An 18,577-nucleotide genomic window follows, 5' to 3' on the forward strand; every position below is an offset into this window, starting at 1 on the left:
ACCCAGAGAGTGGTGAAAATGTGGAACTCACTCCCACAAGGAGCGGTTGAGGGGAATAACAGAGAGACATTTAAGGGGAAGCTGGATAAGCACATGAGGAAGAAAGGAATAGCAGGATATGCTGATAGGGTGAGATGAAGAGGGGAGGGAGGAGGTTCGTGTGGAGCATAAACACCAGCATGGACCAGTTGGGCCGAATGGCCTGTTTCTGTGTTGTACAGTCTGTGCACAGTGAGGAACCTTCCCCTTGAGGAATTGGAGAGCTGGGATGATGGTGGGTTGTTTCACTCCTCCTGTCTCTGTTTGCAGGATTCCAGTATCCCATCTTCCGCTGCGTGGCCCAGAATACACAGGAGGTTGTCCCCGACAGCCAGTGTGATTCTGCATCGAAGCCTGCGAGCCCGGGGAAGGCCTGTAACACCCAGCCCTGCCCCGCTTTGTAAGTATTTGGATTCCACCCCCCGCCCCCCCCCCAAGTTTATTTCTCTCCCCCCACACCCCCCTCCTGATGGCGCTGACTCCCGCTGGACTCACAAACCTCCTCCGCCTCGCTCCAGCGAAGCTTGCTTTGCCCGAACGAGCCCAGACAGCAAGTCAAGGCAGGGTACGGAGAACTGCCACTTGAGGGTGACCTTTGAACCCCGACCCCAGAAAGGACCAGCGGCTTCAGGAGAGATGGGGGGCAAAACTGTACATTCCGTGCCTTAAACTGCTCATCACACTGAGGAAACTGGGATTCAGGGAATATCTGTCTCGTCAAACGTTTGATGTTAAAATTGCAGGACGATGATGGTGTTGCTTCGGGAAGTTGGAGTTCGCAGTGCGAGAGAAAAGCTGTCCGTTAGCGCCACCCGATGAGCCACAGCTGAACTACAGCATTCAAACTTTTAATTAAAATTAACATCAGATCCCTGGGAGTGAGTTACAGGCTGGACCCTAATCGAGGGGTTCGGGGGGTTTATATATAGAATAACAGATACCCGGGAGTGAGTTACAGGCTGGACCCTAATCGAGGGGTTCGGGGGGGTTTATATATAGAATAACAGATACCCGGGAGTGAGTTACAGGCTGGACCCTAATCGAGGGGTTCGGGGGGTTTATATATAGAATAACAGATACCCGGGAGTGAGTTACAGACTGGAATCTAATCGAGGGGATCGGGGGGTTTATATATAGAATAACAGATACCCGGGAGTGAGTTACAGGCTGGAATCTAATCGAGGGGTTCGGGGGGCTTATATATAGAATAACAGATACCCGGGAGTGAGTTACAGACTGGAATCTAATCGAGGGGTTCGTTGGGTTTATATATAGAATAACAGATACCCGGGAGTGAGTTACAGGCTGGAATCTAATCGAGGGGTTCGGGGGGCTTATATATAGAATAACAGATACCCGGGAGTGAGTTACAGACTGGAATCTAATCGAGGGGTTCGGGGGGTTTATATACAGAATAACAGATACCCGGGAGTGAGTTACAGACTGGAATCTAATCGAGGGGTTCGGGGGGGGTTTATATATAGAATAACAGATACCCGGGAGTGAGTTACAGACTGGAATCTAATCGAGGGGTTCGTTGGGTTTATATATAGAATAACAGATACCCGGGAGTGAGTTACAGACTGGAATCTAATCGAGGGGTTCGGGGGGTTTATATATAGAATAACAGATACCCGGGAGTGAGTTACAGACTGGAATCTAATCGAGGGGTTCGTTGGGTTTATATATAGAATAACAGATACCCGGGAGTGAGTTACAGACTGGAATCTAATCGAGGGGTTCGTTGGGTTTATATATAGAATAACAGATACCCGGGAGTGAGTTACAGGCTGGAATCTAATCGAGGGGTTCGGGGGGCTTATATATAGAATAACAGATACCCGGGAGTGAGTTACAGACTGGAATCTAATCGAGGGGTTCGTTGGGTTTATATATAGAATAACAGATACCCGGGAGTGAGTTACAGACTGGAATCTAATCGAGGGGTTCGGGGGGGGTTTATATATAGAATAACAGATACCCGGGAGTGAGTTACAGACTGGAATCTAATCGAGGGGTTCGTTGGGTTTATATATAGAATAACAGATACCCGGGAGTGAGTTACAGACTGGAATCTAATCGAGGGGTTCGTTGGGTTTATATATAGAATAACAGATACCCGGGAGTGAGTTACAGACTGGAATCTAATCGAGGGGTTCGTTGGGTTTATATATAGAATAACAGATACCCGGGAGTAAGTTACAGACTGGAATCTAATCGAGGGGTTCGGGGGGTTTATATATAGAATAACAGATACCCGGGAGTGAGTTACAGGCTGGAATCTAATCGAGGGGTTCAGGGGTTTATATATAGAATAACAGATACCCGGGAGTGAGTTACAGACTGGAATCTAATCGAGGGGTTCGGGGGGTTTATATATAGAATAACAGATACCCGGGAGTGAGTTACAGACTGGAATCTAATCGAGGGGTTCGGGGGGGGTTTATATATAGAATAACAGATACCCGGGAGTGAGTTACAGACTGGAATCTAATCGAGGGTTCGGGGGGTTTATTTATAGAATAACAGATACCCGGGAGTGAGTTACAGACTGGAATCTAATCGAGGGGTTCGGGGGGTTTATATATAGAATAACAGATACCCGGGAGTGAGTTACAGACTGGACTCTAATCGAGGGGTTCGTTGGGTTTATATATAGAATAACAGATACCCGGGAGTGAGTTACAGACTGGAATCTAATCGAGGGGTTCGGGGGGTTTATATATAGAATAACAGATACCCGGGAGTGAGTTACAGACTGGAATCTAATCGAGGGGTTCGTTGGGTTTATATATAGAATAACAGATACCCGGGAGTGAGTTACAGACTGGAATCTAATCGATGGGTTCGTTGGTTTATATATAGAATAACAGATACCCGGGAGTGAGTTACAGGCTGGAATCTAATCGAGGGGTTCGGGGGGGGTTTATATATAGAATAACAGATACCCGGGAGTGAGTTACAGACTGGAATCTAATCGAGGGGTTCGTTGGGTTTATATATAGAATAACAGATACCCGGGAGTGAGTTACAGACTGGAATCTAATCGAGGGGTTCGTTGGGTTTATATATAGAATAACAGATACCCGGGAGTGAGTTACAGACTGGAATCTAATCGAGGGGTTCGTTGGGTTTATATATAGAATAACAGATACCCGGGAGTGAGTTACAGACTGGAATCTAATCGAGGGGTTCGTTGGGTTTATATATAGAATAACAGATACCCGGGAGTGAGTTACAGACTGGAATCTAATCGAGGGGTTCGTTGGGTTTATATATAGAATAACAGATACCCGGGAGTAAGTTACAGACTGGAATCTAATCGAGGGGTTCGGGGGGTTTATATATAGAATAACAGATACCCGGGAGTGAGTTACAGGCTGGAATCTAATCGAGGGGTTCAGGGGTTTATATATAGAATAACAGATACCCGGGAGTGAGTTACAGACTGGAATCTAATCGAGGGGTTCGGGGGGTTTATATATAGAATAACAGATACCCGGGAGTGAGTTACAGACTGGACTCTAATCGAGGGGTTCGGGGGGGGTTTATATATAGAATAACAGATACCCGGGAGTGAGTTACAGACTGGAATCTAATCGAGGGGTTCGGGGGGGGTTTATATATAGAATAACAGATACCCGGGAGTGAGTTACAGACTGGAATCTAATCGAGGGTTCGGGGGGTTTATTTATAGAATAACAGATACCCGGGAGTGAGTTACAGACTGGAATCTAATCGAGGGGTTCGGGGGGTTTATATATAGAATAACAGATACCCGGGAGTGAGTTACAGACTGGACTCTAATCGAGGGGTTCGTTGGGTTTATATATAGAATAACAGATACCCGGGAGTGAGTTACAGACTGGAATCTAATCGAGGGGTTCGGGGGGTTTATATATAGAATAACAGATACCCGGGAGTGAGTTACAGACTGGAATCTAATCGAGGGGTTCGTTGGGTTTATATATAGAATAACAGATACCCGGGAGTGAGTTACAGACTGGAATCTAATCGAGGGGTTCGTTGGGTTTATATATAGAATAACAGATACCCGGGAGTGAGTTACAGGCTGGAATCTAATCGAGGGGTTCGGGGGGCTTATATATAGAATAACAGATACCCGGGAGTGAGTTACAGACTGGAATCTAATCGAGGGGTTCGTTGGGTTTATATATAGAATAACAGATACCCGGGAGTGAGTTACAGACTGGAATCTAATCGAGGGGTTCGGGGGGGGTTTATATATAGAATAACAGATACCCGGGAGTGAGTTACAGACTGGAATCTAATCGAGGGGTTCGTTGGGTTTATATATAGAATAACAGATACCCGGGAGTGAGTTACAGACTGGAATCTAATCGAGGGGTTCGTTGGGTTTATATATAGAATAACAGATACCCGGGAGTAAGTTACAGACTGGAATCTAATCGAGGGGTTCGGGGGGTTTATATATAGAATAACAGATACCCGGGAGTGAGTTACAGGCTGGAATCTAATCGAGGGGTTCGGGGGGTTTATATATAGAATAACAGATACCCGGGAGTGAGTTACAGACTGGAATCTAATCGAGGGGTTCGGGGGGGGTTTATATATAGAATAACAGATACCCGGGAGTGAGTTACAGACTGGAATCTAATCGAGGGGTTCGGGGGGGGTTTATATATAGAATAACAGATACCCGGGAGTGAGTTACAGACTGGAATCTAATCGAGGGGTTCGGGGGGGTTTATATATAGAATAACAGATACCCGGGAGTGAGTTACAGACTGGAATCTAATCGAGGGGTTCGGGGGGTTTATATATAGAATAACAGATACCCGGGAGTGAGTTACAGACTGGAATCTAATCGAGGGGTTCGGGGGGTTTATATATAGAATAACAGATACCCGGGAGTGAGTTACAGACTGGAATCTAATCGAGGGGTTCGGGGGGTTTATATATAGAATAACAGATACCCGGGAGTGAGTTACAGACTGGAATCTAATCGAGGGGTTCGGGGGGTTTATATATAGAATAACAGATACCCGGGAGTGAGTTACAGACTGGAATCTAATCGAGGGGTTCGGGGGGGATTTATATATAGAATAACAGATACCCGGGAGTGAGTTACAGACTGGAATCTAATCGAGGGGTTCGGGGGGGGTTTATATATAGAATAACAGATACCCGGGAGTGAGTTACAGACTGGAATCTAATCGAGGGGTTCGGGGGGGTTTATATATAGAATAACAGATACCCGGGAGTGAGTTACAGACTGGAATCTAATCGAGGGGTTCGGGGGGTTTATATATAGAATAACAGATACCCGGGAGTGAGTTACAGACTGGACTCTAATCGAGGGGTTCGGGGGGGTTTATATATAGAATAACAGATACCCGGGAGTGAATTACAGACTGGAATCTAATCGAGGGGTTCGGGGGGTTTATATATAGAATAACAAATACCCGGGAGTGAGTTACAGACTGGAATCTAATCGAGGGGTCGTAGTTTCTCTGGGAACTCTCTAGGTTAGCAGGCGGGCAGGTGGTTGGTGCTCAGCTTGTTGCTTTGAGGGGTACACTCGTGATTCGGGGTTCAGTAAAGTCCACAGGAGGAGCCGAGCCCCCTCGGCACGTCAGTCAGCCGTCTCTGATCCGGACGCGTCTCTTGCGGGTTGAACGTGTGACGGAGGAGCAGGGTCCCGCCGGGTTTGTCTTCGACCCCGTTAACCGTCCCGTGTGTGTGTGCTTGTTTTTTTTTTGGCCAGTTGGAGCCTGAGTGCCTGGTCGGAGTGCAGCAAGACCTGCGGACCTGGCATCCATCACCGGCAGGTCCTGTGCCGCCAGGCTTACGCCAACCGGACAGTAACCGTTCACCCGCACCGGTGTGGCCACCTGGAGAAACCCAACGCTACCCAACCGTGCCAAGTCCGGCTTTGCACCCGCTGGCAGATACAGACAGACTGGGAATCGGTAAATAACACACAACAAATGGAATCTCTCGACTTGTCTTTGTTTGATCAGTGATCCCTCCTCTAACCTCCCCTGTTCAAATCCCACCTCTCCCTATCCCTGTAAACTCCTCCAGCCCTACGACCCTCCGAGATCTCTGCGCTCCTCCAATTCTGCCCTCTTGGCCATCCCTCCGCTCCCATCGCTCCACCATTGGCGGCCGTGCCTTCAGCCGCCTGGGCCCTAAGCTCTGGAATTCCCTCCCTGAACCTCTCCGCCTCTCTCTCCTCCTTTAAGACGCTCCTTAAAACCTCCCTCTTTGACCAAGCTTTTGGTCACCTGTCCTAATATCTCCTTATGTGGCTTGATGTTGAATTTTTGGTCATCGCCACTGTGAAGCGCCTTGGGACATTAACGGTGAGGAAATGCTCATGTGCGAAATCCAACAGGCCAATAATTGACTATTATAGACTTTGCTCCTCTCCACTTCCCTCTCTTGTTCCTCCTAAGTTCCAACGCCACCTGTCCTTCGCTCTCTTCCTCCACCCCCTCATCACCCCCTCTCGCACTCTCACCCATTCTTTCCCCAGGGCCTGAGGACAGCGCAACTCCTCCCCTCCCTCTGTCTTCCCTTCTCCCCCCACCCACCCCTACAATCTTAAAAAGCCAAGCTTGGTGTTACGATGACCTCTGTGAGCCTCCCCTCCTGCCTTGCTCAGTTACGATTTACCTTGACCTGCCGCTCCCGCTGCGGCCTGCGATGTTTTCCTGACGAGCGCTCTGTGTCCCCGCCCCAGTGTTCCGTCCCCTGCGGAGTCGGGCAGAGGAAGAGAAGCATCCGCTGCGTCAGCAACCAGGGCGACGTGGTGGGTGAGGGGCAGTGCAACGGCAAACACAAACCCACCGACAGCGAGACGTGCGACATGGGGCCCTGCGTGGAGACCTGGTTCTACACCGATTGGAGCAGCAAGGTAGGCGGAGCCGTCACAGACGGAGGTCAGGGGGTGCCAGTAACCCAGAGGTCGCGAGTCCAAATCCCACCGCGGCTACTTGAGGATTTGAATTCAGTTTAATAAAGCCCGGCCTCGGTTAAAGTGACCGTGGAGCTGTCGGATTGTTGTAGAAAACCCAACCGGAAGGGATATGGGGATCGGGCGGGAAAGTGGAGTTGAGGTCGAAGATCGGCCTTGATCTGATTGAATGGCGGAGCAGGCTCGAGGGGCCGAATGGCCTACTCCCGCTCCTATTTCTTGTGTTCTTACCCGGTCTGGGCCTATATGTGACTCCAGTCCCACACCAACAATGTTGGCTCTTAACTGCCCCTAGCAAGCCACTCAGCGTATAAAGCCTCGACCAGCAGTTCAAGAGGAAGGCCCACCTCCACCTTCTCAGGGCAATAAATGGCGGCCTGGCCTGGCCATCGACGCCAACATCCTGAGAATTAATTTTTTTAAAAAGTTGCTGAAAGCAGTGTCTGCCTGCTGCGCCAGCCCATCATTCTGTGTCCAGCGGGTGTGAGTCCCGAGCCCAGTCTGGACAAACATCCACTAGAGGTTCTCCCACAGGCCGTTTCAATTGACTTATCTGTAGGAGAGAGAAAGCTCAGTATCAGCGGGGACCCCCTGGGGCGGGTTCTCTCCGAGGGGGGGCTCTCAGACGGCAGGGTCTCCCCGAGGTGGGGGCAGGGTCTCTCCAAGAGCGGGGTTTCCCCAAGGGCAGGGACTCTCTGAGGGGGGACCCTAAGGGTGGGGTCTCCCCGAGGGCAGGGTCTCCCCGAGGGGGGACTGTCAGAGGGCAGAGTCTCCCCGAGGGCGGGGTCTCCCCCGATTGGGGGGGCCGGGGTGTCTCCGAGGGCAGGGCTCCCCTATTGGGGGGGGGGCCAGGGTCTCTCTGAGGGCGGGGTCTCCCTGAGTGGGAGGGCTGGGGTCTCTCCGAGGGCGGGGGTCCCCCGAGTGGGGGGGGCCGGGGTCTCTCCGAGGGCGGGGCTCCCCGAGTGGGGCGGGGCGTAGGGTCTCTCCGAGGGCGGGGCGCCCCAATGGGGGGGGCCGGGGTGTCTCCGAGGGCGGAGTCTCCCCGAGGGGGGGCGCGGGGTCTCTCCGAGGGCGGGGCGCTCCTATGGGGGGGGCCGGGGTCTCTCCGAGGGCGGGGTCTCCCCGAGGGGGGGGCGCGGAGTCTCTCCGAGGGCGGGGTCTCCCTGAGTGGGAGGGCTGGGGTCTCTCCGAGGGCGGGGCTCCCCTATGCGGGGGGGCCGGGGTCTCTCCGAGGGCGGGGTCCCCCGAGTGGGGGGGGGCGCGGGGTCTCTCCGAGGGCGGGGCTCCCCTATGGGGGGGTCCCGGTTCTCTCCGAGGGCGGGGCTCCCCTATGGGGGGGGCCGGGGTCTCTCCGAGGGCGGGGTCCCCCCGAGTGGGGGGGGCGCGGGGTCTCTCCGAGGGCGGGGTCTCCCCTATTGGGGGGGCCGGGGTCTCCCCGAGGGCGGGGGGCTCTCTCTGATTGATGGAGTGGCGATGCAGAGACTGGGTAATCCCGGCCTGTCCTCTCTTGCAGTGCTCCGTCGAGTGTGGGGTCGGGGTGCAGAAGCGTTCGGTTCTGTGTTTGACCAATCACATCAACGACCGGTCTGCGGAGAGCTGCGAGGGCGCCAAGCCGCCGGAGACACGGGCCTGTGCCCGCGGGCGCTGCGAGCACCAGATCCGATGGTACACCAGTCCGTGGAACCAGGTAAACGGCGGGGGAATCTGGTTCAGTCAGCAAGCAAGTTCTGGGGGGGATCAAAACCTTGAAACCTGGGTGAAGGGACAGGACATCAGCAAGGGAGGAAAGTGTAAGAATGACCTGCATTTATATAGTGCCTTTAATGTAGTAAAACGTCCCGAGGCGCTTCACAGGAGCGATTAACCGGCAAAATATGACACCGAGCCACATGGGGAGATATTAGGACAGGTGACCAAAAGCTCGGTCAAAGAGGCAGGTTTTAAGCAGCATCTTAAAAGGAGGAGAGAGAGGGAGAGGTTTAGAGAGGGAATTCCAGAGCTTAGGGCCCAGGCAGCTGAAGGCACGGCCGCCAATGGCGGGGTGAAGGAAATGGGGGATGCGCAAGAGGGCAGAATTGGAGGAGCGCAGAGATCCCGGAGGTTGTCGGGCTGGAGGAGGTTCACGCAGCCAGCCCCACTCGGCCTCTGCTTTGTTTCAACCTATGCTTGTTTCTCTCTTCCAGTGTCCCGTTCAATGTGGGAACGGAACCCAGAATCGGGACCTGATCTGCGTCATCAAATTGGGGAACGACTTCACTGTGACGGCCCCGTCGGACTGCGCGCACCTGGACAAACCTTCCTCTGTGCAGCCATGCAGTGCAGGCCCCTGTGGGGCCAGGTGGTTTAACACCGCCTGGAGTGAGGTGAGAATCAGAGGGCGAGGATCACTGAAACATGGGGGTGGGAGGGCAGTAAGGGAGCTGGGTGGGGGAGGGAGGGAGGAGAAGGGGAGGAGGCTCCACACTGTCAGAGTCCAGCAATCTTTCAGAGACCAGCATCTGACAGGAGTTATAAGCCGTGTGGGGACTCTAGAAACCCCTTCAGTCCCAGCCTCGCCTCAGTTGGTGTCTCTCTCTCTCTCTCTCTCTCGCCTCTGAGTCAGAAGGTCGTGGGTTCGAGCCCCCACTCCGGAGACTTGAGCCCACAATCCAGGCCGACGCTCCCGCTGCAGTGCTGAGGGAGTGCCGCACTGTCGGAGGTGCCGTCTTTTGGATGAGACGTTAAACCGAGGCCCCGTCTGCCCCCCTCGGTTGGAAGGTGGAACTGTTGGATGAAGAGCTGGAGTGGGGGGGGGGGAACGTTGGAAGAGGAGTTGGGGATTTCCTTGTCCAATGAGGGCAGGTGGGAGTGGGAGTGGAGGGGGGAGTGGGAGGGGGAGTGGGAGGGGGAGGGAGTGGGAGGGGGAGGGAGTGGGAGGGGGAGGGAGTGGGAGGGGGAGGGAGGGGGAGGGAGTGGGAGGGGGAGGGAGGCCCAGCCTGTCGCCGGGGGCTTGCTGACCTGTTGCTGATCTTTATCCAATGGCAGTGCTCGAAGTCGTGCCTGGGAGGAGTCCAGGTGAGAGAGGTGAGGTGCCTCGATGATGGAGGTTTCCCCAGCAGCCTGTGTGATGTTACGGGGAAGCTGGCAGATCAGCGGATGTGTAACACTCACCCCTGTTCCCCAGAGCTCGGTGAGTAAACGGGGCCGAGCGCATTTGACCCTTCCCCAGTGAGCGGTGAGCCCCGAGGACCAGAGTGGGCTGTTATGGGCTTCTGTTGACTTAGTTGATCTCGACCAGGGGCAGGAGCTGTGCTACGGTTAGGGTCAGTGCTCCCGGATAGGGAGGGGGAATTAGCCGGGGTTCCTGCTCCTGATCGCTGTCCAGTGACCCCTGGGTTAGAGAGAGGGGAAATCAGCCAGGGTTCCTGCTCTTGATCACTGTCCAGTGACCCCTGGGTTAGAGAGAGGGGGAAATCAGCCAGGGTTCCTGCTCCTGATCACTGTCCAGTGACCCCTGGGTTAGAGAGAGAGGAAATCAGCCAGGGTTCCTGCTCCTGATCACTGTCCAGTGACCCCTGGGTTAGAGAGAGGGGGAATCAGCCAGGGTTCCTGCTCCTGATCACAGTCCAGTGACCCCTGGGTTAGAGAGAGAGGAAATCAGCCAGGGTTCCTGCTCCTGATCACTGTCCAGTGACCCCTGGGTTAGAGAGAGGGGGAATCAGCCAGGGTTCCTGCTCCTGATCACAGTCCAGTGACCCGTGGGTTAGAGAGAGGGGGAATCAGCCAGGGTTCCTGCTCCTGATCACAGTCCAGTGACCCGTGGGTTAGAGAGAGGGGGAAATCAGCCAGGGTTCCTGCTCCTGATCACAGTCCAGTGACCCGTGGGTTAGAGAGAGGGGGAAATCAGCCAGGGTACCTGCTCCTGATCACTGTCCAATCACCCCTACTGGCTCAATGGACGAGCTCCATCTCAGACCCCTGATTGGTCGGTTTGCAGAATCCTGAACAGATTCCCAGATCAACCAGATCTCAACGCAGAGTCTCATTTCCAGATCCCTGATTGGTTAGTGCTCAATGGGTGGATCTCAATCCCAGATCCCTGATTGGTCAGGGTTCTATGAATGAGCTGAAGTCCTAGATGCCCGATTGGATGAGTCGGGGGTCACCGATTGGCGAGAGGCCCACTGACACAGCCTGAATTTTAAGGCCGGTGTTTCCCTTTTCCGAGATTGGGTCGCCAACTCTGCTGGGACGTATTCCTGGAGGTTTCATCACACGAACTCCTGCCTACAACTGCCCCGCCCCCAGGCTGCCGCCATTGGTCGCCCGACACGTCCATCCTCACCGAGCCCCGCCCCCACAGCCAATCGGAAAGCGAAAAGGCTCTTTGGAACCCGATTGGGTGATTTTTGACTGTCAGTCAAACAGTAATTTTTCCCCCATCTCCAATATTTTTATAATAAACAGAAATGTTCGAAGGAGATGAAACAACACACCTTTTCTTTTAATGTCCCCATGATTTTTCTCCAGGGTTTTTGCTCCTGGAGATTACAAACAAACGCACGGACAGTGCTGGACAGGGAAAGACCTTTTGGTCCATCCAGCCTGTCCCACACAGTTATAATCCCAGCCTCACCCGATCTCTCGGGAGAGGCGAAAAACCAGATTAAAAACCCCCCCCCGGCCAATTTTGTGGGGTGGGATCAAAATCTGGGAAATTCCTCTCCGTCTCCCCCATGGCGATCGAAACCAGTCTCGGAGAACGGCCTGGCCCTGATTCAAGGCCGGGTGGTACCTGCCTTTTCGAACGAGGGAAATCTCCGCCCCCCCCCGGGCCGGAAAACAGGTCCGGCTCTCGCCCGAAGGAATCCAGCGAACTGGCATCGGCCGCACGAGCCGGCAGCCTGTCTCGGAGGGCCCACCAATTCTCTGGGAAAAGACCCACCTCGATCAGGCCTCGTTCAACTCCTGGCCCTCCCCAAACCTAATTAATCTTCAAATTCCTGGGCGGGGGGGGGGGAAGATGGATGCCGATTACTCAGTGGTCACTCAGCTAACATTACTTTTCTCACATTCCTTTCAGATGAAAACTGCAAGGACAAGTATTATAACTGCCCGGTGGTGGTGCAGGCCCGGCTCTGTGTTACTCCTATTATAAGATGGTTTGTTGCGCGTCCTGCACCCACGCAGAGCGCCGATCGTCCGACCTCCGACGCCATGAAGCGTCAGCACGGAGAGCAGCCGCCTGAAGTTTGAAGAGATCTTTATTTAAGCCCAGATCTGTAAGTTTGTCCCCGTCACTTCCTGGCTGCACCCTGCGGTTGCCAGGGTAATGGCTAGGCCTCAAAGCCTGGTGAACGCCTGCGCGAGAATCACAGCTACACAAAATTTGTTTTCCTCTAAAACCGTGGATCAGGATTACGCTGAAATCTATTTATTTATTTATTATATAAAGTGGCTGAGGTTCAGACTCCTGTTCACGTTTTCATCCTTCCCCTTTTCTAAGCTGCTTCTGAACTCACAAACTATCTCCCACGGATGGTGGCTCATCTAAACCCCACCCTCACACTCCCAAACATGATAGGTGAACAGGCTTTATCATTGGATAGGGAAATCCTCTCTCTCCGACTTCTCAACTCTTGCCTCTGACCTTCCTCTCCTCCTCCAGACCTCCCCCTCCTCCTCCAGACCTCCCTCTCCTCCTCCAGACCTCCCTCTCCTCCTCTAGACCTCCCCCTCCTCCTCCAGACCTCCCCCTCCTCCTCCAGACCTCCCCCTCCTCCTCCAGACCTCCCCCTCCTCCTCCAGACCTCCCCCTCCTCCTCCAGACCTCCCTCTCCTCCTCCAGACCTCCCTCTCCTCCTCCAGACCTCCCTCTCCTCCTCCAGACCTCCCTCTCCTCCTCCAGACCTCCCCCTCCTCCTCCAGACCTCCCCCTCCTCCTCCAGACCTCCCTCTCCTCCTCCTGACCTCCCTCTCCTCCTCCAGACCTCCCTCTCCTCCCGCCTCTCTCCGCGCTCCTCCCGCCTCTCTCCGCGCTCCTCCCGCCTCTCTCCGCGCTCCTCCCGCCTCTCTCCGCGCTCCTCCCGCCTCTCTCCGCGCTCCCCACCCCCCGTCTCTCTCCACTCCCTCGTTCCTACTGTGGTCAGTTTCTCCTCTGCTCTAAATCTCCTGCCCGACAACCTTTCCCTCCTCACCGCGCTGGAATCCCGACTCATTGAACCATCTCCTACTCTTAACTCAATCTTTCCCAGGCCCTTGGATCTCCTCCCATCCCTCAGTATTCCCTTCCCCCTACGGTCTACCAGTTTCAAAATCCAAGCTTGGCCTCACCTTCCTGATTTACTTCATCTTCTCTCCTAATCTTTCCCCGCCCACCCTCCGTGTCCTGCAGTCTACGTTACACCAGTGACTACACTTCAAAAATACCTCATTGGCTGTAAAGCACTTCGGGACAGTCTGAGGTGGTGAAAGGCGCGATAGAAATGCAAGTTCGTTCTTCTTTCTCTGGTCGTTTTTTTTGGCCTCTACCAACATTAACCTAGAACCCCCGGGACGTGACGATGACGGTGATCCCTGGGGTTGAAACTGCTCCTCCCCCCCACCCCCCAGGAAGCCGCCTATTCTCCAGCGCCGGTAAGATCGGGGAGCCTGTGCGCGCAAGAATGTGGGTCGTGAATTTGCGTCCCCGCCTTACGGCACCAAGGCGGGTAGATGGAGTTAAGACGCAGATCAGCCATCATCTGATTGAATGGCGGAACAGGCTCGAGGGGCTGAATGGCCTCCTCCTGTTCCATGCTCCAGTGTATTGGTTTCCCCTCAATTCCCAGGCAGCCGGTCAGTCATGAACCTGCCGTACTGTCCTGTGTTTCCAACGCACCTGCCTTCCCCTTTGGGATGGAACCATCCTGACCCCAGCATTCCTGCTGCCGGTGCCCTCTCATTCCTGTTGGGATTGGCAGTAAATAATTCCCGGGATCTGAAGTTGCCTCAACCCCTTCCTCCCGTATCTGGGCAACAACAGGAGTGAACAGAATTAGCCCGAGATCATGAGACACCTGGAACGTTCCTTGAGCTATGGGGGATGGGGATGTGAGAGTTGTCCCTTGAGGTTCGTTCGAACACCAGTTAGAGTCATAGAATGATACAGCACAGAAGGAGGCCATTCGGCCCATCGTGCCTGTGCCGGCTCTTTGAAAGAGCTGTCCAATCAGTCCCACTCCCCCGCCCTTTTCCCCCCATAATCCTGCCAATTTCTCCTTTTCAAGTATTTATCCAATTCCCTTTTGAAAGTTTCACCGCCCTTTCAGGCAGCGCATCCCAGATCATAACAATTCGCTGTGTAAAAACATTTCTCCTCATCTCCCTCTGGTTCTTTTGCCAATTACCTTAAATCCGTGTCCTCTGGTTACCGACCGTCCCGCCACTGGAAACAGTTTCTCCTTATTAACTCTATCAAAACCACTCACAATTTTGAACGCCTCTATTAAATCTCCCCTTAACCTTCTCTGCTCTAAGGAGAACAATCCCAGCTTCTCCAGTCTCTCCACATAACTGAAGTCCCTCATCCCTGGTACCGTTCTGGTAAATCTCCTCTGCACCCTCTCCAAGGCCTTTTGTCCTCTGGTGCTTTGCCCAAGCAGTCGTTCTCATGTGTGGGCCGCTATGAATGGGCAGCAGGTTGTTCAAACATGGGAGGGCATCACAGCCGATCCTGATCCAGTCCACGCACACTTCCCAGCAGGGTATCACTGGATAGCGATCAGGGGCAGGAGCCCGAGCTGATTCTTTCCACCGTTTCTTCCCCCCCCCCCCCCCCCTCCCAAATTGCTGCATCGTCCTGAGATCAGTGAACTCTGCACGGGCTGGGGATGGAAGGGAGAGCTTCGTGCTCTGCGATGTGCGGTGTCACACTTGGCAGCGCTGTAACCCACTGACTGCAGAGCAGGGCGGAGGGGGAGCCGCGATCCATCAGTGTCTGGTGATTGAGATTTTCCTGCTACTGTTCACATTGCGCCAATTGTTAGCACCTTCGATTTCAGTTTTTAAACTACCTTGCAATTGCAAATCAGACAAATCATTTTAAAGTAATATTGAGCGTAAAATGTGTGTCTGTTTCTGACTGAACTCCCGTCAGCGATTCTCACCATTAGTGACTTCCATTTTCGAGGATATGGGCGTCACTGGCAAGGCCGGCATTTATTGCCCTGAGAAGTGTCGGTGGGCTGCTTTCATCAACCACTGCATTTGTAGTGATTTGATATGACTGAGCTTTACTCTGTATCTAACCCTGTACCTGCCCTGGGAGTGTTTGACGGGACAGTGTAGAGGGAGCTTTACTCTGTATCTAACCCTGTACCTGCCCTGGGAGTGTTTGATGGGACAGTGTAGAGGGAGCTTTACTCTGTATCTAACCCTGTACCTGCCCTGGGAGTGTTTGACGGGACAGTGTAGAGGGAGCTTTACTCTGTATCTAACCCTGTACCTGCCCTGGGAGTGTTTGACGGGACAGTGTAGAGGGAGCTTTACTCTGTATCTAACCCTGTACCTGCCCTGGGAGTGTTTGACGGGACAGTGTAGAGGGAGCTTTACTCTGTATCTAACCTGTGCTGTACCTGCCCTGGGAGTGTTTGACGGGACAGTGTAGAGGGAGCTTTACTCTGTATCTAACCCTGTACCTGCCCTGGGAGTGTTTGACGGGACAGTGTAGAGGGAGCTTTACTCTGTATCTAACCCTGTACCTGCCCTGGGAGTGTTTGACGGGACAGTGTAGAGGGAGCTTTACTCTGTATCTAACCTGTGCTGTACCTGCCCTGGGAGTGTTTGACGGGACAGTGTAGAGGGAGCTTTACTCTGTATCTAACCTGTGCTGTACCTGCCCTGGGAGTGTTTGACGGGACAGTGTAGAGGGAGCTTTACTCTGTATCTAACCCGTGCTGTACCTGCCCTGGGAGTGTTTGATGGGACAGTGTAGAGGGAGCTTTACTCTGTATCTAACCCTGTACCTGCCCTGGGAGTGTTTGATGGGACAGTGTGGAGGGAGCTTTACTCTGTATCTAACCCGTGCTGTACCTGCCCTGGGAGTGTTTGATGGGACGGCCCGAGTAGCGGTGAGACCCTGCCCTGTGCAGCTGTTACCCACCACGTTCGCAGGCAGTAGGAAACAATCCTCGTGTCCCCAGACGGTGACTCGGGGAGGGGTGTGGAGGAGTCAGCGGGTAACACAGCCTCGAGAAAGATAAAAGGGGAGTTGACAACTACAGGAAAAGGATATTCCTTTTTGTACAAAATATCAGGATGCTATTAACTGTGTATATTTAATCGGCTCTGAATGTTTCACTTCACTTGTGGGTCTTGTCCAAAGTGTTTATTGCTCGAGCTTATAAACCCGGTGAGTGGGGTCTTTACTGTAAAAAGTTTTCTCTCTTGTTCGCCCCGCGGCCGATTGTGAGACCCTGCAACTATTAGTAGACATGTATTATTATGATGTTTCCCTCTGGTATAATTTATTTTTTACAAGAAGGAAGAGCTGGCAAGGAATTTTAAAGATTATATATTTTACACTCGAGTCTTGTTTTATTGAAATAAATTCAGTTGAAATTACCCTGTCAATTCTGAGGTGATTTTTAAAAAATATATAAATAATTGGAAATTTCCTTCCCCCTCCCTGCTGACTCACCTTTCTGCAGTCTGATATCCTGCACCTTTCTGCAGTCCGATATCCTGCACCTTTCTGCAGTCCGATATCCTGCACCTTTCTGCAGTCCGATATCCTGCACCTTTCTGCAGTCCGATATCCTGCACCTTTCTGCAGTCCGATATCCTGCACCTTTCTGCAGTCCGATATCCTGCACCTTTCTGCAGTCCGATATCCTGCACCTTTCTGCAGTCCGATATCCTCCACCTTTCTGCAGTCCGATATCCTGCACCTTTCTGCAGTCCGATATCCTCCACCTTTCTGCAGTCCGATATCCTGCACCTTTCTGCAGTCCGATATCCTGCACCTTTCTGCAGTCCGATATCCTGCACCTTTCTGCAGTCCGATATCCTGCACCTTTCTGCAGTCCGATATCCTCCACCTTTCTGCAGTCCGATATCCTCCACCTTTCTGCAGTCCGATATCCTGCACCTTTCTGCAGTCTGATATCCTGCACCTTTCTGCAGTCTGATATCCTGCACCTTTCTGCAGTCTGATATCCTGCACCTTTCTGCAGTCTGATATCCTGCACCTTTCTGCAGTCTGATATCCTGCACCTTTCTGCAGTCGGATATCCTGCACCTTTCTGCAGTCGGATATCCTGCACCTTTCTGCAGTCGGATATCCTGCACCTTTCTGCAGTCTGATATCCTGCACCTTTCTGCAGTCTGATATCCTGCACCTTTCTGCAGTCTGATATCCTGCACCTTTCTGCAGTCTGATATCCTGCACCTTTCTGCAGTCTGATATCCTGCACCTTTCTGCAGTCGGATATCCTCCACCTTTCTGCAGTCGGATATCCTGCACCTTTCTGCAGTCTGATATCCTGCACCTTTCTGCAGTCCGATATCCTGCACCTTTCTGCAGTCCGATATCCTGCACCTTTCTGCAGTCCGATATCCTGCACCTTTCTGCAGTCCGATATCCTGCACCTTTCTGCAGTCCGATATCCTGCACCTTTCTGCAGTCCGATATCCTCCACCTTTCTGCAGTCCGATATCCTGCACCTTTCTGCAGTCCGATATCCTGCACCTTTCTGCAGTCCGATATCCTCCACCTTTCTGCAGTCCGATATCCTCCACCTTTCTGCAGTCCGATATCCTCCACCTTTCTGCAGTCCGATATCCTCCACCTTTCTGCAGTCCGATATCCTGCACCTTTCTGCAGTCCGATATCCTGCACCTTTCTGCAGTCGGATATCCTGCACCTTTCTGCAGTCGGATATCCTGCACCTTTCTGCAGTCGGATATCCTGCACCTTTCTGCAGTCGGATATCCTGCACCTTTCTGCAGTCGGATATCCTGCACCTTTCTGCAGTCGGATATCCTGCACCTTTCTGCAGTCGGATATCCTGCACCTTTCTGCAGTCGGATATCCTGCACCTTTCTGCAGTCTGATATCCTGCACCTTTCTGCAGTCGGATATCCTGCTGACACTCTCTCTGAGTCAGTACATAAAGAATGGCCCTTGGGACGAGAGGGCGCCCCTTAAACTCGTCCCCCCTCTGAGAGTCGGCGCCTCCAGGAGAAACTGGGAGGGGGGGGGGGCTCTGCTGGAAACAGAAATACGCAGTGGGACAAACCCAGAGAACCACCCAGTTTAGGTTTTTGGAAATTCTTTATTGAACAGAGTTAAAGCAGCATTTTTTTTTGTCTTTCTGTCGACATTAAATAAAAGAGAATAAATTAAAAATAAATTAACACCTTAAATCAGAGCCCGATTCCAACGTTTTTCACAAAAATTTCCTAAAGGCTTGTACCATGTTCCAGCTTCGAAACACATAGAAGGCCTGGAGCGAGTCGGGTGCCACAGAACGTGCGTGCGAGCCACACCAATCCGACCGCCATCTCAACAGAGTAAATAGCGGACGCAGTGAGCGTTAAGCGCCCCACGCTGAG

The 18,577-nt window shown here is 52.8% G+C and overlaps 1 protein-coding gene across 1 annotated transcript in view; it reads left to right on the forward strand.

Annotated features, from left to right (window-relative positions):
* Positions 1-16,585, forward strand: part of LOC137306591 (thrombospondin type-1 domain-containing protein 4-like) — a 68,469-nt gene extending 51,884 nt beyond the window's left edge. The window contains 8 exon segments of the mRNA XM_067975886.1: positions 310-439; positions 5,789-5,993; positions 6,770-6,943; positions 8,517-8,690; positions 9,187-9,366; positions 10,028-10,172; positions 12,066-12,122; positions 12,125-16,585. Of these exon segments, the coding sequence (XP_067831987.1) occupies positions 310-439; positions 5,789-5,993; positions 6,770-6,943; positions 8,517-8,690; positions 9,187-9,366; positions 10,028-10,172; positions 12,066-12,122; positions 12,125-12,231 (1,172 nt within the window). The 3' untranslated portion in view covers positions 12,232-16,585.
* Positions 16,586-18,577: the final 1,992 nt, after the last annotated feature.

Source organism: Heptranchias perlo, chromosome 44 (assembly GCF_035084215.1).
Source record: "Heptranchias perlo isolate sHepPer1 chromosome 44, sHepPer1.hap1, whole genome shotgun sequence".
Taxonomy (NCBI): domain Eukaryota; kingdom Metazoa; phylum Chordata; class Chondrichthyes; order Hexanchiformes; family Hexanchidae; genus Heptranchias; species Heptranchias perlo.